The sequence below is a fragment of the Felis catus genome, chromosome D2 (assembly GCF_018350175.1).
Source record: "Felis catus isolate Fca126 chromosome D2, F.catus_Fca126_mat1.0, whole genome shotgun sequence".
Taxonomy (NCBI): domain Eukaryota; kingdom Metazoa; phylum Chordata; class Mammalia; order Carnivora; family Felidae; genus Felis; species Felis catus.
The window spans coordinates 34504820-34525895 of NC_058378.1; the positions used below are offsets into that span (position 1 = coordinate 34504820).

General features: G+C 39.2%; 1 protein-coding gene and 1 long non-coding RNA gene across 4 annotated transcripts in view; one reads left to right on the top strand and one right to left on the bottom strand.

Annotated features, from left to right (window-relative positions):
* LOC109492503 overlaps nt 1–21076 on the bottom strand; it is a 66161-nt gene that overhangs the window by 23845 nt on the left and 21240 nt on the right. For both annotated transcript variants that reach the window (XR_006587488.1, XR_006587487.1), the window contains exon 2: nt 15488–15601. This is a non-coding gene — a long non-coding RNA (uncharacterized LOC109492503). The remainder of the gene's footprint in view (nt 1–15487; nt 15602–21076) is intronic.
* The window catches only part of VCL (vinculin), a 111896-nt gene continuing 90890 nt past the window's right edge, over nt 71–21076 (top strand). Inside the window, exon 1 of one of the 2 annotated variants that reach the window (XM_003994069.6) lies at nt 71–352. In XM_003994069.6, the coding sequence (XP_003994118.1) occupies nt 185–352 (168 nt within the window). In that variant the 5' untranslated portion in view covers nt 71–184. The remainder of the gene's footprint in view (nt 353–21076) is intronic. The other variant, XM_003994068.6, reaches the window with a different exon arrangement.

Sequence of the window (21076 nt, forward strand, 5' to 3'; positions counted from 1 at the left end):
GTCTGAATGGTGCTGCCATTGGGCGCGGCTACAGGAGAGGGCGGGGCGCCCGCGGGGCTGGTTACGCCGAGGGAAGCCCCGACTCCGTAGTTGCTGCTCGCAGTCGGTTTCTTTGCCGGTTCCCGGCCCAGCCGTTCCCAATTCTCTGTAGCCAGCGGTTCGCCGCCTCCTGCTTGCCGCCGCGATGCCGGTGTTTCATACGCGCACGATCGAGAGCATTTTGGAGCCGGTGGCGCAGCAAATCTCCCACCTGGTGATCATGCACGAGGAAGGCGAGGTGGACGGCAAAGCCATCCCTGACCTCACCGCGCCGGTGGCCGCTGTGCAGGCGGCAGTCAGCAACCTTGTCCGGGTGAGCGCGCTAGGCCTGGAGTGGGGAGCGGGGTGAGGAGACATTCCAATGGCTCCCCTTTGCCGGCTTGCTGCCTGTGGCTTTGCGCGTGGGTTCTGCAGCCAGGTGGCCGTGGGTTCTAATCCCAATCCCCCCACTCTGTGACCTTGAGCGAGCCCCTGTGCTTCTCTGGGCCTCAGTTTCTTCATCCATAAAATGGGGGCAATCATAATAATGCCTGCCTTGCGGGTTTGTTGTGAAGATTCAGCGAGGTGGTATTTGTAAAGTGCCTAGCGCAGCTTGTGACCCACAGTAGGCGCTCAGTAAAGGATAGTTGTTAGGGTGTCTGATGGCCCCTTTCACTCAGCAGGCTGTCGCCCCTCGCGTTGACAGTCTTGCTCTCAGTTCCTTCTTAGGCCTCCCCAGTCTGGCCTATGTGCGGGCGCGCTCCCCTGCCTTTCCTTCGAGGGATTCTTATTTGAGCGGCCTTGTTCACCTTTCTAATACTTTTGCCCCTCACCCGGAGACCTCCCTCACCCACCACTCTTCCCCCTCGCGCTCCCCGAGTCGGGCTCTTTTGTCTACTTGTCTTACTTGCCACTCGTCTCTCGATCTCCTCCTTCCTTCCTAGGCATTTCTACTTCTGCTCACACCTCTGGCACTCTCAAACACCGGGTAATTTCTTTATATTTCTTTATGCAATAATTCATGACCCCGAGTCCCTTTTCCACTTTTGCTTCACCCTGCGGCCTTTCATTTTATTCCCTCCCGTGGAGATTTCCACCTGGCGTTACCTGCTGTCAAACGGCTTCCTCCTTCTGGGGCCTTTCTAGACTTGGGGGCCCTCCTCCTCCGCCCCTCCTCCGGGCAGGAAGCAAGATGGAGTGTTGGGAGAGGCCTGTGGAATCTGGGATCTGCGGCCCCTGCCGGAGAGAGGCCCCTGCCGGAGAGGAGAACGGGGCGTCTCCTCCCCAACCCACAACTTTGCTGGGTGGCTGAGTGGCCCTGCAGACCTCTGTAGCCCACAGCTGTGACTAATAACAGAGGTGGTTCTTAGGGGAGGCGGAGCTCACTTCTGAAATGGGAAAAGAGGTGCTGTGACCAGTCTCCTAACACTTCCCTGACTAATATCACACTTCTTTCCCACCCTGGGTGGGTGACTCACTCAGACCCCTGCTGCCTCTAAGGGACAACTTTGGAAAAAGTTCATACTGTTCCCCCACTGAGCTGTGTAAATAGTGTATGTCAGGGTAGTTGGCAGCTTGGGAGGCAAGTGTGGGTCTGGGTGGGGCTTGGTTTACTTGTCTGATTAGAGCACTGTAATGCACTAGTGGCACTTTAGCCGCTGAAAGTCTACCTCAGTCTTTAGGGGTCCTTCTCAGCCAGTTCAAGAGACTGATAATTGGGAAGGGGGGGGGACCCCACCGACTAAATTCCTCAATTTCGTTCTGTATAGATTTAGTAAGAATCTATTCAGTAAGAATGCAGTATTCATTCAGAATATCTAGTTCTATATTGTTCTTGTTCTTTTTGTAACTAATTTTAATCTAAGACTCCAGAGTACATTCTTAAGTAGTGTTGTCTAACATGGCTGCATTCCAGACCTCCATTTTTCAACAAATAGGAAACAATGTAAAGAGACAGAGTAATAGTGTCCCCCCATGGAATACTTCAGGAAATGAAATCTTAAAACCACATGTTGCACTTGGAACAGAGCTAGTTTAGTCTAGGGGTTGATATCTGGTTAGGCTATTTAGAGAAAAGTTATTTATGAGCTTCATTGCATGAATTAATAAGAAGTGAATGCTGCCTAGGGAGCATTGTAATAAATCAGTGGTTCTCAGGTTGGGGTGTGCATCAGAGTCACTAGAGGGGTTTTTAGGAATAAAGTTGTCCAGCTCCCATCTCAGACTTAACTGAGGAGCCTTTCATGGGGTAGTCTCAAGGCCTTTGTATTTTTCAGAAGCTTCATAGTTGGTTGTGATACACCCTTAGTTAGGAAACACTGCAAACGTATCATGAGACAAATACAAAAGAAATAAGGCCAGTCATGAGCTGAAAAAAAAAAAATACATATAGTTGCATCCCAATACATACAAAGAAAGGGACTTGAGGTTGGTGGTACATCTGAATTAGCAAAGAGAAAGTTGGGAGGATTGTGCTGATAGTTAAAATGAACAAAGGTACTGGTAAGTCATTTCCAGGTTACAACAAGTATATTGTCTGGACTAGCTCAGGAAGTAAGTTGGAGAGAAATTAGAGACGAAGTCAGTGTATGACATATGGCAGTTAAACAGAAGGCCTTATCCAAGATGAACAAAGACAGTGGGAGGGAGGAGTGGATGAGAATAGTTTTTGAGGGAGACTGTATAGGTTGTGTTCTCTGGAGGCCAGGGGACCTGCCCATTGCGTGGAATTCTCAGTGCCAACTGTGGCCCTTATATATATGCTACTGAGTGTTGTGATGAATTGTGTACATGTGTCAAGTTCTCAACTAGGTTGTGTCTGGAGAATAGGCCTCACAGGATGGCCCAATAAGTATTGCTGAAGGAAAGAAGGAACTGTAGAAGAGGAGATAAATTAGGAGAACTTTTAAGTTGGCTGGTCATGAAAAAATTGAGGACCTGGACTTTGAGTGTGGCAGCGAAAATGGAGAAGGAGTTAACTAGAAATATAGTAGAGGAAGAGTTAGTGGAACTTGATACTGGCGCCCTCAGGTTTTGCTAGGAAACAACGTTGTGTTACTATAAAATAATGAAACTGATTTTTGAACAAATATTCTGGAATCTATATAATTCAGGCTTCTTTCATTTACCTTGGGAAGTTATATCTTTATTCCAGTGCTTCTGTTTGAGAATTTCTCTCAGATTATTTACATATATGTGTCAAATTAGTCCAGAAAATTTTATCTGCGGTGGGCATTCCTTAGCCCTACTATTTTATGTGTCGTTCTTGAGTCCAAGTGCCTTTTGGACATTTCCACAATGAAAGTTTACCAGATGAAGATGAACTTCTTGATTGTTAAGCATAGTCACTCACTTATCAAACAGGTGTTTATTGAGACTCCCTTTTAATGTCAAAACAGTAAGTATGATTCTGGGCAGAATAAGTATAATACTAGATTGAAAGTCCCAAGTGACACTAAGGAAGTGAAGTACTGTGAAAGTTCAGAGGAAGGTGAGGTTACTTTCGGTGGGAGAATCGGGAAGGCTTCAAGGAGGATGTAGCATTTGAGACAGCTGGAATTTGAACATTTAAACATGTGGTAAGAAAGCATCCCAAGTGGAAAGAATGACCCAAACAGAGGCATAGAATTATTGAGAATCTGAGGACCAAGTTTAGACTTAGGGCATCATTAAGGTGACTACTTTTGGAGGGGTAAGACTCATTTGGAGTTGTAATTTCAAGTATATTTGTTAAACAGAAGTAGTCCGGTCACTTTTTATACATATCTTATTGCAACTGAGTTATCATTTTTACTCCACACTTAGGGAGGGGTAAGATGGGAGTATTTATTTGCATGTCCTTTTTTTCAGGATCCTGAGGAGGACCATGTTTTAAAAACAGTTTTGTTGAGATGTAATTCACATACCATACAATTCCCCCATTTAAAGTGTACAATTAGGTGTTTTTTAATATATTGACAGAGTTGTGTAACCATCACTGCAGTCTCATTTTAGAAAGTTTCTATCCCGTCAAAAAGAAACCTCGTACCCATCAGCAGTCACTCATTCTCTCGATCCCCCACTTTCTCAGGCCTAGACAACCACCAGTCTCCTTTCTGTCTCTGTGGATTTGCCTATTTGGACATTTTGTGTTAACGGAATCATAAAATACATGGTCTTTTGTCTCTGACTTCTTTGACTTTGCATAATGTTTTCAAGGTTCATCCACAGTGTAGCATAGTATGTATCAGAACTTCATTCCTTTTTGCTGCTGAATAATATTCCATTGTATAGAATAAGGCCATTTTAAACAGAGAGAGTGATTCTAATGTAATGAAAAAACAAAACAAGGAAGAGGTGCTGAGACAAAGAAGGGTGGGAAACGAAAAACAGAGGAGCAGTAACAATTTCCAAGGGTGGGATTCAATGAGCAGTGTGAAAAAGTCAGAAGTCTTAGACTGCCTGTTTTGTAGCATGGCATATAAAGTTTTCTTTTTTTCCCACTGAAGTGGCCCATAGAAATCTGTCAGTCTTTGTGATCATATGGTCATGGTAGTTTTATTAATGGGACTTCAGACACTTTGCCTTCTCCATTGCATCTGAGGGCATGTGTTGTAACTCCTCCTTGGGCTCATGAAATATTTATTTTGGGAGTTTTTGTGGCCTTGACTTTTATGAGCCTCACCCATATATTATACCCTGTTGAGACCAGCTATGGTACAAATAGCAGGATTGTCTTTACTTTAAACTGATACATGGGAAAGGCCGTTCTGCTCTTAAAAAAAGATCAGCAATTAATTTTGTCATTTGTAAATTATCATTAACATCCGAAATTATTTTTGCTCTAATTTTTTTTTGGTTGATGTTAGATTTATTTCAGTTAAGATAAATAACGGAGGTGCCTAGCTGGCTCAGTTGGAAGAACATGCAACTCTTGATCTCAAGGTTGTGAGTTTGAGCCCCACATTAGGTGTAGAGATTACTTGAAAAAAACCAAAATCTTAAAAAACGACAACAACAATGGTGATAGGCCTGTGGGTGATTTTTTTCTTCTTCATATTTTCCTGTATTTTCCAATTTTTAAAATGAGCATATAATTCCTATATTAAGGAAAAAATAAAGGGAATAATAACATTTGTGTAATCCTTCATAGTTAATAAAATACTTTCTTTTTTTTTTTAATGTTTATTTTTGAGAGAGAGTGAGTGGGGGAGTGTCAGAGAGAGGGGGAGACAGAGGCTCTGAAGTGGGCTCTGCGCTGACAACAGAGAGCCTGATGTGGGGCTCGAACTTACAAACTGCAAGATCATGACCTGAGCTGAAGTTGGACGCTTAACCGACTGAGCCACTCAGGTGCCCCAGTAAAATACTTTCATATGTGGTATCATAGTAATCCATTAAGGTAGGTATTGCGATGGTCCTGGTTTTATAGATGAGGATACTATGTAGATCAGAGAAATTAAGTAACCTGCCCACAGTGGCACAGCTAGTTAGTGGTATAGCTTGAACCCAAACTCTGTTTTTCTTCCTCTGTATCCTTTGCTTTCTCTACTCCACTATTCTGTGTCCACTTAGAGCAAAGTTGTTAAATATCAGTGGAAGTTTTCCACCTAGAGTCTGAAACAACGAGAATGCTGTTAGTCATAGAGTTTCCGTTTGTCCTGGGCCTGGCAAGGTTATCTGTTTAAAACCTTTTTTCGGCATGGCCTGCATGACGGGCCTATGTGAAAAGAATGACGTGAAGGTATGGTTCTGTTTCACAGTAACATTTGATTTTGCAGCATTTCTTTAAAAAAAAAAAAAGAGTAGATATAGATCAGCACAGAAGTATTTATGCCTGCAAAACAGATAAAGGCTTTTTATAGTATATATGCCTGCTCAGATTGAAAGCCTATTACTAATAGTATTTAAAGTAGTTTTGTAGGATTTCTGTATGTAAATAGTATTTGAAGTAGTTTGTGGACTTTTTGGGGAATCATGAACTTTCATTTGAAAAATGAAGGGGCGTCTGGGTGACCTAGTCAGTTAAGCGACTGACTCTTGATTTTGGCTCAGATCATGATGTCACATTTCATGAGTCTGCACTGGGCATGGAGCCTGCTTAAGATTCTCTTTCCCTCTATTGCTCAAACTTTCTCTCTCTCTTTCTGGAAAAAAAAAAAAAGAAAAGAAAAATGAAAAACTATGGATCAAAAGAGATAAATGAATGGGACAGGTCGTGAACTTTGTTCCAATAATACTTAACATTTACTCATGTGATTGAGAGAACTGGAGAGTTTTGAAGATTATAATGTTTCTACAACTATGGTTTTAATTTTAATAGGGCCCCGATTTAAATATTTGTGTATCTACGTAGTAGAAAGTTGGACCTTTTTTTTTTTTTTTAAGTTTATTTGTTTATTTTGAGGGAAAGAGAGAACATGAGCAGGGGAGGGGCAGAGAGAAAAAGAGAGAGAGAGAGAGAGAGAGAGAGAGAGAGAGAGAGAGAGAGAGAGAGAGAGAGAGAATCCCAAGCAGGCTCCACTGTCAGCGCAGAGACCCTTGCAGGCTCCATCTCACAAACCACGAGATCATGACCTGAGGCAAAATCAAGAGTCTGCCGCTTAACTGATTGAGCCACCCAGGTGCCCTGAAAGTTGGGTTTTTCTAAAGCTTTTGTATAAATAGCACTAGGATAACTCTAAGTGGACAGAATAAAGGTTAGAGTAAAAGTCCTATGGTGTTAACCACAGTGTCTTAAGTTGGCTTCTGTTACAGACCAGGAATAAGGGCAGCATTAAGGCAACTACTTTAATGGGGATGGGACTTATTTGGATTTTAATATTTCTTGTATATTTGTTAAAAAAGTGGTTTCATCATTTTATATACTTATTTAATTATTAGCCACTTATACACATATAAAATGCTTATGCTTCATATGTATCAAAACTGAGAAGGTCATTTTTATTCCTGGTTTTCTCCTCCAGTTCAGCATGGCATGTGTATACTCTCCTGTGACATTCATCATACTTAGTCAATGTTTGTTTTCTCCACTAGATTATAGGTTCTCCAATGGCAGGGACCATGTCTGTTGTGTTCGTTACTTTATTTCTAGTGTCAAGCTGTGACCATAGGTGTGCAATATAATTTTCTTTTAACTAAGTGAACATGTACATAGCATTTCTTTCTTATGTGAAAAATATTGTAATAAAAATTTTGTGCAATGTATATTTTTCATCCCCAGCTTTGAAGCATCTGATGTAGCCAAATTTGAACAGTTGCAGTGAATTTATAGTGGGCTTTGTCTGAAACAAGTAGAATATGTATAAGAGGAAGGAACGAATGGCTAGCTGCCCATTGGTTGAGATAACAAAAGTGTTCAGGCTATTTTGGGTTGTGGTTCTCTGTTTCAGAGTCATTTCAAGTACGCAGGCCACTTATTAAATTCATAATGTGAGAACATGTTCCTAACTGAAAATGGCATTGGGATCTTGCATTCTTTTTAAACTGCAATGTCTTTTTAAAATTTAACAAGTTAGACCAGGTATTGATATATTATTTGGAGGCCTGCAGGTTACAGCATAGTATCATACTATGGGTCATGAATTCCTCTGTCTTTTCTCTCTACTTCAAACCAATTTGTGTTTCCCTGGATATAAATACAAATTAAACTATATATAGATGCACCAGTTCTTATTGTTTTTCACCGTTAAAAAACAAACGAACAAACAAACAAACAAACAATACCTCAACTCCTTTAATTCACTTTCCTGTTTAAGAATTTGCAAGGAAAGGGGTGCCTGGGTGGCTCAGTCGGTTAAGCGTCCACCTTTGGCTCAGGTCATGATCTCACAGTTCATGGGTTCCAGCCTTGCATTGGGCTCTGTGCTGACAGTTTAGAGCCTGGAGCCTACTTCAAATTCTGTGTCTTCCTCTCTCTGCCCATTTCCCGCTCATGATCTATCTCTCAAAAATAAATAAATGTTAAAAAAAAATTTGCAAAGAAAAGTGAGGAGACCCAGTCTGTTATAATATCCCAAGACTTTGTCATGTGCCATTGAAGAGCCATGATGTACTTTACTGCTTGTTTCAGTAAGTGTGGAATGAGATGACTTTAAACTAATGGGCTAGATCCTGAAAGAACTAATCTTGACATACTATTTAAAGATATGGGGGCTTTAGTCTGATTAAATCTATTTAGGTATGAGCAATATGTGCAGACAAAGAGATAGGTAGGGTATGAGAGAGTAATGGATAAAAGGGAACTTGTATAATTAGACATAGGAAATTGGGGATTTGTTGCTTTCTTTCCAGTCTCTTGGTAGATTTTGTGTCCTTGTATATTGGGTCATCAGTCTGATGATTGATTTGTGGTTTTTCTTATCCCTCCCACCTGCCCCGCCCCCTCCCCTAGGGTATTTCCCTTAGATTGTTGGTTTCTGGAGGGCAAGAATGGGGCTATATTCTTGGTATTTCTGGTGCTGTTCTTATCCTAGTCCCTTGCTCATGGTATTCCTTCCACAAGTGTGTTGTGCTTTGATAGTTGCTATCCCAGCTAGTCATTCTAATGAGGATAGCTCACTATCTTTTGCCTCCCTTGGAAGGCATGGTGATTCTCTTTTCTTGCCTTCAAATGTTGCTATATACAAATGGCTATGTAATCAAAGAGAAAAACAAAGATTCATAAATGATATTATATTCTGTTGTTACGTATTTGGACTTTTAGATTTCAAAAAATTTTGTTACTTCTACTAGAAGTCAGCTTATTGGATTGGTATGAGTGTGGGATTTTTATGTGTATAGAGGATGAGAGGTAGTGAATCTTAGAACTAAAAATGTTTTACAAATATTGTAAAAGTTGCAGAAAATAGAATCTTTGGCCCCTAGAGAATTTCCCACTGATAAGATTTCCAGTCAAATGACTTTTAAGAGGAAAGTGGCTGAATTTCATTGCAGCTGGCCACAATCCAAGTAAAAGTCATTCCTTCTTTTGAAATAAGTTCACCTTATTCCCACAAGTAAGCTTTCTGTGAAGAAAGAGAAATAGCCCATTTGTTCTTAGAGTTGAGAGGTGAGGGACCTCTATTACCTAGCTCCCTATATTTTAAGCCTTATTTCTTTGTTCAATGCATCTCTGAAGAATTGGTTTTATCTGTAAGGTAGACAACCTGTTTTTATATATACAGTTAAAGTGGATAAGGATATATGAATGGCAGCATAATTCTTACACAGAAAAAAATCAAGTCTACTAACACTTAAATATCTTTGCTCTTCTCCCCAAAGAACAAAATTATTTATCAGACCCTTGTTATGCACCTTGCTAGGTGTCCTGAGTGATAGTAGGATATGTAAGATATGGTCTCTGGCTTCAAGTTGTTAAAATACAGATGAAATTTATAATCTTAGAAAATATTTATCTTATCCATGTCCTCTCCACCAGTGAAACTGTTTGCAGAATTTAAGTTACCCATTTTAAGGGGTTGTGTGCTAGTACTGTAAATGCTTTATTTCTTGGAGCCACGGAGAAAATATGAGTGGACCAGCAGCAGAGTGAGCAGGTGGTGGGCCTCATAGTGAGGAAAAGACCTTTGAGCATTGGCCTCAGCTGTTGTCTTCTTGTGGTACTCCAGACACACTGGGTTTTCATTTCCTCCAAAGCACAGTGCTGTTCCTCTGCTTGAACTACTTTTCAGTGCTTCTTTATTTGGGCAATTTCCACCAATCCTCAACTTCCATATTAAATGTCAGTGTTTTAGGGACATCCTCCCTGACTTTATCTCCAGAACTAAGTTAGGTCTGTCTATCATATGATTTCTATACTTTTTTCCTTATTTTGCTTATCACAATTGTAAGTAATTACCTGTGTGATACTTAACATCTTTCTCCCCACTAGAGCCTTAAGGAGCAAATACTGGTTCTATTGTGTTTGCCCCAGAATTTTCAGCACCCATCATAGTGCTTGCACAGAGTAGAGTCTTGAAGAATACTTGTGGAATGAACAAATGGGAAGACCATGTGCTGCTTCCCTACCAAAACTGTTTTATGTTTTTTTGGAAAAATATATATCATGCTGTGGGTGAATCTTGGTGAGGTTTAGCTGCCAGTTAGGAAAGTAGCTGTAAATTTTTGCTTAGCACAGGGCATTGCATGTAGTAGGACCATCTAATTCCTGTTTCCTGAATGAATCAATTCCAGGCATAAAGTCCTGGGGTGAGGTGGGAATAATCCTGTCCAACATAGGAAGATGCAGAATTTGTTAAGTGTAAATAAAACTGTAACATGGATTTGAAATTCTCGATTAGTTTTAATGCTTTGCAAATAAACAGAATAGACAAGTTTGGCAAAATGCATCTAGTATGAGTTAGCAAATACCAAAGTCAGACTTTAGATAAAGATACAAGGTAAATCAGGATACAAACTTGACAAGAATCTTGGAAAGCAGTAGGGTATAATGGTTAAGAGTAAAGACTCCAGAGCTAAACTCCTTGGTTCAAATCCCACTATTGATTGATACCTCTGAGGTATGTAAATTGGGGAAATTATTTAATCTCTATTTCTCATGGTCCTCCTCTGTAAAATAAAGCTAATCATAATACTACCTGACTCATCATGTGTTATTGTGAGGATTAATGAATTCATAAAAATGTTTAGAACTATGCCTGTCATATAGTTAAGAGCTCAATGAGTGTTAGATATATTAAGATATTTTCCATAATTTTTAAGTCATATTTTAAAATGTTAGTCTAATGAAAAGGCAGTGTTGATTCTTTTTTTTTAATGTCTAAGCATAACTTCTAACTTTTGCTTTACAAGGCAAAGTGCCAGTGAAAGCTTTCAGTAGAATTCCATATGTTGTGGAATATACAGTTTTACCAACTGTGGGGAAAATATCACTCACAGTTTAGGTGCCTGAGCTTTGATTGCCATTTCCTCATGATTGAATCAAACATCTAAATTTTTGATTGATAACTCCTTTGGAGCAATAGTGAAGGGAAAAGTAAAGTACCCCTCCCCCCCTCTATATTTGTCCCCCCAATTTAGAATCAAGAAATGGAGCTTAGGATTTGGGATTTTATCCCAAGCATTCATTGTCCCATTTTCTTAAAAAGAAAAAAGATGAAGGGATAGTCAGGCCACTCACTAAAATAAGTAAGATAGGATCAGCCTTCCAGGTAGAGTTGAGAAGTATAATGCATTTGTAAAATAGAATTCATTTTATTCTGGAACAGCCAAATTAATGTAACAAATACATAATGACTACATACTATGGTAGGTACTGGGTGGGCTTAGTATCTCTTATCTGAAAGGAGGGCTAGAATCTCTTTCAGATGTCCTATCAACATGGGGGTAATAGAGTCAAAGAATATGATGGCCACACTACTAGTTTAGAAGGTATACTGTTATTTCTAGTCTTATGGTGGTTTTCTGGAAATTTTTTTAACATGTGTATTTAATGTCAATGTCTTAAATTAGATAGCATTTTTACTATCTTCCTGAGTAATATAAAGATTGTAAAATACTTCTAGTTCCATGATCCCTTTACTTATGGTTGTGCAAAATTTTGTTTGTCTTGTTTTTTCACCCCATAAGTTAGATAGTATTGTTGTCTTATACTGTTGCTTTTTTCCCCATTTACCCACATTTACTATTTTTTTGAGATGTAAGAGAAGTGATGAACAAACAGACCTTCCTTCTAGGTATATTTCTCTACTTCCTGAAGTACACCCTACACTAGTATCTTTTTTTTTTAATGTTTATTTTTATCTTTGACAGAGAGAGAGAGAAAAAACACACACGCGGGGAAGAGGCAGAGAGCGAGAGGGAGAGCCACAATCTGAAGCAGGCTCCAGACTCTGAGCTGTCAGCACAGAGCCCAACGTAGGGCTCAGACTCACAAACTGTGAAATCATGACTTGAGCTGAAGTCAGACGCTCAACCAGCTGAGCTACCCAGGGGCCCCTATGCTAGTATTATCTTTAATGGGGTCTTTGGGCAGTATACATTCTAAGTTTTTATTTGGCTGAAAATGTCTTTCTTTTGTCTTCTTTTTTGAAAGATAATTTCATTAGATATGCTAATCAGGGCTGATAGTAATTTTTTCCCAGCACTTTGAAAATATTATTCCAGTGTTTCTGTATTCACATCAGCCAATTGTCGTTTTGCTGCAGGTTACAACTTTTCTCCCAGGGGTTTTTAAGACCTTATTTATCTTTCTTGAGATTTTTTTTTGGGCTCCCTTATTTTTGAGGATTGATTTCTTTTATCAATCCTAGATAATTCTTAGCCATTATCTTTTTGAATTTTTACCTCTTTCCTCATTTTATTCTCTCCCTTGGGAACTCTAATTAGAAAAATGTTGTACTTTATCACTCTATCCTTCATATTTCTTAGTAGTTTGTGTTTTACCTTTAGTTAATTTCTTCAGTTCTTCCAGTTTGCTAATTCTCATGCAGCTGTGTCTGTCATTTCGTTCATCTACTGAGTTTTTAATTTAAATGACAGTATTTTTTACTTCTAGAATTCTGTTTGTATCTTTTTCAAAATCTGCCTGTCAGTTTTAATAGTCTCTTGTTCTTTCATCAGACCTTTTAAAAAAGATTATATTCTCTCTCTCTCCCTTTCTTTCTTTTTTTTTTTTTTTTGGTTTGATAAAAAACATCTTGGAGTGTAGAACTATAAGAGCTTAATACCAGGATGAGAATAGAAAGGTACTTTTGAAATCTGAAGGAATTCTAGGATAATATTACTGTCATGAGACTGTGGAAGTCTCTGATTCTTTTCTTTCTTTCTTTAAAAATTTTTTTTTTTTTATTATTGCAGGAAGATACATGTAACATAAAAGCTACCATTGTAGAGGCCCCTGGGTGGCTCAGTTGAGCGTCTGACTCTTGATTTTGGTTCAGGTCATGATCCCAGGATTGTGGGATTGAGCCCTGTGAAGGGCTCTGTGCTGAGTGTGGAGCCTACTTGGGATTCTCTCTCTCTCCCTTTGTCCTTCTTACCCCACTTGCACTCTCGGTCTTCAAAAAATAAAAAATAAAAAAAATAATAAAAAGGTGTCATTTTAACTATTTTTAAGTGTACAATTCTGTGACAATAAGTACATTCACATTGTTGTGTTACCATGATCACCTTCTACCTCTAGAACCTTTTCATTGCCCCCAGCTGAAACTCTGTACCCATTACACACAACTTCCCATTTCTTATTCCACTGAGTTCCTGACAGCTATAATTCTACTTTCTGTCTCTTTGAGTTTGACTTCTCTAGGCAACTCATATAAAGTAGAATCATATGGTATTTTTCCTTTGGTGACTGGCTTATTTTACTTAACATAATGTCTTCAAGGTTCATCCATGTATCTTATGTCAGAATTTCCTTCCTTTTTAAAGCTAGTAATAATACTCCATTGCATGTATGTACTGCATTTTGTTTATTCATCTATTGATAGCCACTTAGGTACCTTCCTTTTGGCTCGTGTGAATAGTGCTGCTGTGTCATCACTCTTTTTATTGCCTTCTGAGGTCTGGACTTTGCATCTGAGGGGTAGAAGCTTCTGATGGATTCAGGTAGGACTGTGAACCCAGCCATGTTTGCCAGGGAGCAAACGTGTAATCAAATCAGGCCAAAGGCCCTTTTGCAGAATATGGCAGGAAGACAGGAGGGGAAGTTCATTCCATCCCAGGGAGCCAGTATTTGAAGCACAAGCAAGTTTGTCAGCCAGAGAAAAATGGAAAAGCCTTCTGTGCAAATGCAAAGATACAAGAGTGTAAATGTGCAGTTAGGGAGTGGGGAAGCTTTAGTGATGAGACTACCAAGGTAGATTGTGCTAGTTTGGGAAGGGACTTATATGCCATATTAACCAATCAAAAAATCCTTTAATTTTTGAATAAGTAAAAATTCACCTGGTTTGAAATTTGAAAGGTTTGGGATTTAGTAAACAATCTCTATCCCACCCTTGAACATCAGTCACAGTTCCAATAGGAAACCAATAGGGTTCCTCCTCATAGGAAACCAATGGACACAGGAAACCCAATGTCTTGGGTATGCTTCTAGAGATAGTTTATGCATATTCAGGCAATATGTGTTCGCCTTTTATATAAGTGGTGACCTATCATTACTGTCCTGGTCCTCGATTTTTTTCCCTTGAAATATTTTGAGAACATTTCTTAATACATATTGAATCTTTTGACAGTTACATAGTAATCCATTGATGACTGTAACATAGTTTATGTAACTAGGCCCTTATGGAGGGACCTCAGGTTATTTGTGATCTTCTGCTATTTCAGACTGTGGCAATGAATGACACAGTTAAGTCATTTTATGCCTGTGCAAGTACATTTATAGGATAATTTCTAGAAGGGGACCATTCTAGGCACTGGATGTGAGGCAGTGGAAGGATTTTAAACTGAGGTATAACATGGACAGTTTTGGGTTTGGGTAGGATAACCCTGGTAGTGGTGAGGAACATAGATTGGAGAGTGAGACACACATTGTTGGAGAGCCATCCATCCAAGAGACAGGGAAGGCTGCCTTCAAGCACTGGGGGAGTGCAGATAGAGAAAGACGGGGCAAATTCTAGAGAGTTCTTTATTACTTCATTTACATTTGGAGTCATAGTATTCTCAATTTCAGAAACGCACCAGTGAAACAAAGTGGTTTTAAAAATTACTAATTATTTTATTTATCCTTAGGGCAACACTATGTGGTTGTTACTCCTATTTTATAGATGAGGAAACTAAGGCTCATAGAGCCGGGGGCTAATAAGTGGCAGGGCCAGAACTTCAGTATTTTAATTATGCAAATGAGCTCACTTTGAAATGCAGGACCAAAAACCTAAAAGGTGTCAACAATGGCTATATTGAAGTTGTATGTTAAATAAGTCATACCATACATACCTTTTTGATTTCATGTGGAAAAAGGAAAAATTAAATACAGTGGCTAGTAGCATGGATCTACCTATAGAAATCTTGGAAGGAAAGAGAAAAGAACAAGTTGAAGTGGGAGCTCTAAGGAAAGAGCTATACTTGGCCTTCAAGTCAGGTAGGCCTGTGGTTTTTAATCACTCCAGTAAGATGTTATGCAAAAACCATTAGGGAGATATGTTTAGAATGACCCCGTTTTATATTATCCTATATGTGGAAGAGCATATACTAAAATGTGGTGGGATTGAGTGGTGGGATTTCAGGTTAAACTTTTTTTTTTCTTACCATAATTCATGTTTTTCCCCTAAAAATGAAAATGTACCACTTTCGAAGTAAAAAAGATACATCCAGTATTTTCTCATATCTTTTTCTTATTATTGTTTGTGCTGTTTTCAATGCTTGGAATCACCCTTCCAAGAGTTAAAATGGGCCCGATGTTGATCTCACTTTCTCCCTGAAGCTTCTTTCCAGGCGGCTCAGTTGAAATTAATCTTTCCATAAGGCTTGTCTATGTTTCTTACAAGATACTGTCATGAATTAGAGCTACTTGAGTATATGTGTTTGTACTCTGTCCTCCGACCTCACCCACCTTACAAGTTTGAGTTCTGGAAGGCTTGTAGTGCTCTCGTAGAGTGGGATTGCTTGCACTTGGTAGATACTGTAATGCTGAATCAGTTGTATTTGCAGCACTGCAGTTTTCTCTCTGTCAGAGGAAGAAGAAATAGAGATAAATTCCAAGTCACAGTCAGCAGAGTGATTTTAAAATTCTAAGCGCAATGATATTATCTGTGTACACCAGATGAATACTCTTTCCTAATTTGCGAAGGCTGCTGAAAAGTCCCTGGAGAAAAAGGAGCCGTAAATAAATAAACATCATCTCTAAAACTGCCATATCTATTGCATCTCTAACACCTAAACATGAATGCTACATTTTACCTAATATACCAGGAAACTATTATCTTTGAACTGGAAGCTCCAAATTGGCTGCTTGTTCTAGAGTTTCCAGAAACAGGCAAATTCCTCAGTCTCCTGTAGTCATATACTGATGGCACTGAGGAATGGGAATGCAGAATCCCCTTCTTCCCCCTTCTTGTCCAGAAATTGACCCCTTTTATTATGTTTGCCAGATAAACCTTTTCCTCTTCTTTTTTTTAAGTAGTGTTCTGTTGATCTTTCCTTCCATACCTTTTTTCTTCTCCTTCTTCAAAGCTACCAGTCTAGATTAGACTTTAATAATGTCCCTCCTTGGGGCGCCTGGGTGGCTCAGTCGGTTAAGTGTCCACCTTGGCTCTAGTCATGAACTCACCATTGGTGCGTTGAGTCCCGCATCGGGCTCTATGCTGGCAGCTTGGAGCATGGAGCCTGCTTTGGATTCTGTGTCTCCCTCTCTGCCCCTTCCCTGCTCACGCTCTGGCTCCCAAAAATGAATAAACATTAAAAAAATTAAGAAAAAAGGAATAATGTCCCTCCTTGATAGTTACCTATTAGCCTCTCACTCCTATCCATTACTGCCAATTTACTTATTAGTAAATCTAAGTACAGTTCTGATCTCAACACTTGTCTTGCTCAGAAGTCTGTACCTCCTCCTATTGTCTTTTAAATTAATCTAAACTCCTTATTTTAGCTCTTGAGGGCTATTACACTTCACGCCCCCCCCCCCTTTGTTTTTATTTCTCTGTGGAGTGGAGAAGTCAGCAAACTATATATAGCCTGTGGGCCAAAATTTATACTGCCCAGGAGCTGAAATAGTGTTTATATTTTTAAATGTTTGAAAAAAAAAATCAAAAGAAGATTCCATGGTGCATGAAGTTATATAAAATTGAAGTTTCAATATCCATAAATACAGCTTTCTTGGAACAGCCCTGCCCACTCATTAACATATTTTCTATGACTGCTTTCAGCTTACGACAGTGTTGAGAAGTTGTGACAGAGGCTATATGGTCCATAAAGCCTAAAATATTTACTATCTGGCCCTTTATAGAAAAAGTTTGCCAATCCCTGACCCAGAGTCTTAAGATTTATAAAGTTGGGAATAGACCTCAGAGATGTTCTAATCCAACTCTCATTTTTTTTTTTTTTAAGTAAGCTGTATGCCCAATGTAGGGCTCAAACTCACAACCCCACGATCAAGAGTCGCATGCTTTACTGACTGAGCCAGCCAGATGGCCCCAACTGTCTCATTTTAAAAATGAGAAAGTGGGGGCACCTGGGTGGCTCAGTTGGTTGAGGGTCTGACTCCTGATTCGGCTCAGGTCATGATCTCATAGTTTGCAGGATCAAGCCCTGCGCTATCAGCACATAGCCTGCTTGGGATCTCTCCTCTCTGCCCCTTCCCTGCTTGCACGTGCTCTCTCTCAAAAGAAAGAAACTTAAAAAATAAATAAATAAAAATGAGAAAATGTATTCTCAGACATGATCAATAGAGTCTCTGAGGCAGGTACCTTTGACAGTGGAAAAGCCAAAATCAGAATCTACTGCTGTTCCTACCCCAGAGTAGGGCCCCTCCCTCAAAGCCTGCACTTAGACCCCATGAGACTGCTTGGCATTTCATGAACACAGTCCAGCCCTTCTCAGTTCTGTTTCTTTGCATATGCTGTATTTCCTTCCATCTAAGATACCTTCTTCCCTCCAGAAATTATATCCATCCATGCTTTAAGGTTTAGCTCAAATACTGAAGACTGTCTTAATCTCAACAGCTGGTTGCACTCTGTGTCCACCTACCCCCAGTAGTGCTAAGCTCTACTTCCCTGTTGGCCTATACACAGCAGGCATTTATGTAGTTCTGATCTTTTCCAAGTCTAACTAACTATAAACTGCCTAATTGCATCTTTGTATCACTTGCACATTGCCTTACAAATGGAATTCCTAGGACATAATTTAAAGAATAAATTAACTAAAAACATCAGGATACAAAAGATGCCTTCAACATCTCTAGTTTATGTCTTATTAAAAAAAGGGGGTGCCTGGGTGGCTCAATCGGTTAAGTGTCCAACTCTTGATTTGGCTTGGGTCATGAGCTCACCATTGTGAAATTGAGCCCGTGTCGGGTGGGCAGCCTCCACTCCCAGCGTCCTCAAGATTCTCTCTCACCCTTCCCCTCTGCTCCTCCCCCACTTGTGCTCGTACTCTCTCTCTCTCTCTCAAAAAAAAAAAAAAAAAAAAAAGAAAGAAAGAAAGAAAGAAAGAAAAAAGAAAATACAACACCACTGAATAATATTTTTGATGGTATTAGCTACATAGAAGAATCTACCTCACAGTCGATGAAGTATGTATACCCTAGGGAGAACTTGGATTTGTTCCAAGGAGGATCATCTAATTATGTGATTATTATTTAAGACTTGAGTATATTTATTGATTACTAGGCTTATAGAAACTTCCCTGCTAAGGTAGGAATTCACACTCTAAATTCAAATTCAACAGTGATAATCTTATACATTCTCTATCTACAGGGATTCTCTATTGTTATATCTTCCATGTAAATCAATTCGGGAAGGTTTCTATTTATGAACCAAATACAGACTTGTGTTGTTCTGTAATGAATCATTAGGAGTGAACTTGATATTTAGGGATGACTGAAGATAAAAGGATTGTAGGTTAGTGTATAGGTGCCTTGCCAGCATTGACTTTTGATACTTTGCTTGAAACAACATCAACAATAAAAAAAAAACACAAAAAAAACTAGATAGATGAATAGACCCTCATGATAATGTAATCCTCTCAGTTCTAATTCTCTTTCTTTTCCCCAACTGGGAATAAGTTATGTAAGATGGTAGAGCCAGAACTTAACTGATGGGTTTGGTTATCTGTGGCAGCTCTTCAACATCTAGGCTTGTGGTACTTTGTATTAGTAAGTAGGTGAAACAAAAGGAAATAATGTCCCTGTGAAAGTCTTCTAATTAAACCAAGGTTGTGTCTGATCTATTAATGTTACATGAAGAGCAGTGATGAAATATAATCGGCAAAAGGCACAAACACAAATAGTATGGCTGGGGATGGTTGACAACAGCTTTTTTTCTGTCTGTACATCTCGGCCAGTTTGGTTTGGATGTGCTGCAGCTGTTCTCTTATTTCACTTTTCAGCAAGTTTAGAATTGAGTCTTGCTTAGCCCATATGTAGTCGCACTAAATATGTTTGTAGTCATTAAGAAGAAAAGGTAAAAATGTTAAAAACAAAAGCCTAAAGGTAAAACTTGGGGGTTTTATTTAGTTTAGGTACCATTAAACAAATCTTTTTTATGGGCATTTGAAGTGAGCAGCCTTAACCATTTGTCATATTAGTATTCCCAAACATTGGATTTCTGGTTCTGGCTGTTTATAAGAAATGTGTTTGTAGCTTGAGCTGAAATAGAGTAATTCTGCTTCTGGCCCTAATTTAATGGGTCAGAGTGTCTGTTACAGCCTGGAGCCAAATTTAATTACTAAACTGTAAAAGTGACTCTGAATGATCTCCAGTTAGCAAGCAGGATGGTTCCCAACATTAGTAAAGACACTCAAAGACATTTGTCTTTGGGTTACTATTTCAAATTTTGACCACACCTGTAATTAAAAAAAAAAAAAAAGTAAAAGGCTACATTATTGGTCAATCCTGGTTCAATTTTAAAAGCTAATTGAGGCCAGGTTGACTCAGCTGATCATTCCTAAGCAAGTAACAGTTATGGAGCTGAAGCAGCTTTATCCCTAGTGAGCCTGACCTGTCCTCGCTGTGGAAACCTTCCAGCTTCTGGGAAGGAAAATCAGAACAATTGGATATGAGTTGATTAGACTGCAGCCTGGTGGTTTATATATACCCGTTGTGGGCTTGAAGTCTTTCTTATCCTTGCCATCTGATAGCTCCATAGAATTATAGAATCATGTGATGTAATAGCAGGAAACATTCCATATCATTGAATCCTTTTCCCTCATTACACACACATATACGCATGCACACACACCTACACACACATACACACACAAACACAGTAGAGTGGCTTATTTTATTTGTATTTTTTAAGATTTTGTTTTTAGGCAATCTCTACACCCAACATGGAGGTTCAAACTTACAACCCCTAAGTCAAGAGTCACATTCTCTACTGACTGAGCCAGCCAGGCACCCCTGAGAGTGGTTGAGAATTAGAGCATGGGTGTGCTGAAGTCAACACCAGTATCTGAGTAATTTTAGGCAGATCAAGGAACCTATCTTTGCCTCTGTCATCTGTAAAATGAGATTGTAATGGTACCTACCTCATAGGTATATTGTTACAAAGATTTAATGAAGTAATAAAGAGCTCCTGATTTACAGCATGTGCGCAGTTAAAAAAAAAAAAAAACAACTTTTTTAAAGGAGAAAACAGAAGTCACAGATGAATACCACAATGGCAGAGGGAAAGAAAAAAGGACTAATGTTTATTTAGCACCTGTTATCTTCCAGGCCCTGGAAGATACAGATGTATTAGGTGATTTACATATGTATTACATTCTTTAGCCTTGAGAGAGATTTTACTTTTCCCATTTTACTGGGTAGAAGAGTGAGAAAGAGATTAAGTTACTTGCCCAAGGACACTGTATTAATAATAGCAGAGTGGGAGGAGAGATTCATTCCAAAGCCCCAGTTCTTTTCCACTACCCTGTTACCTTCCATGAGGTCCCCAGTTTTCCCCACATAAAAATGGGTTGCATTTCAAAAATTCATTTAAAAATTCATTTGAAGTTATTTTTCCATAAGGACAAAGTTACAAATGGTGGTTATAGACCCAGACTTATCTGCAAAAGCTGCATTGTTACTGAAATTATCCACATTTGTGAACTAAAACTGTCAGAAAAAAAATGCAATTGCAATTTTGGCTATTAAACAGAAAAAGTATATTTTAAATTCTGTGGAATAATAGTTCTTTGAGAAAAGCAGACTGGTTAGAGAACAGTAAGAAGATGGAGACTGCTTTGATGCTGGTGGGGCCTTTGGGATACTTTAAGGGACTGAACATTTATAGCACGGAAACAGCCTATGTTTGATGACACTTTGATGATGTACAAAGCACATTCTTATTCATTATAATCATGTATGAGACACGTAGGATAGGTAGTAGAGTTGACCTAATTTTCCTTGGCAATAGTTAGCTTTTTTCCCCCATCATTTCATCCATGATTTTTGTTTTTTAAAGGAGCCCAGCTAGTCACTTTAATACTCAAAGGATTAGTTTAT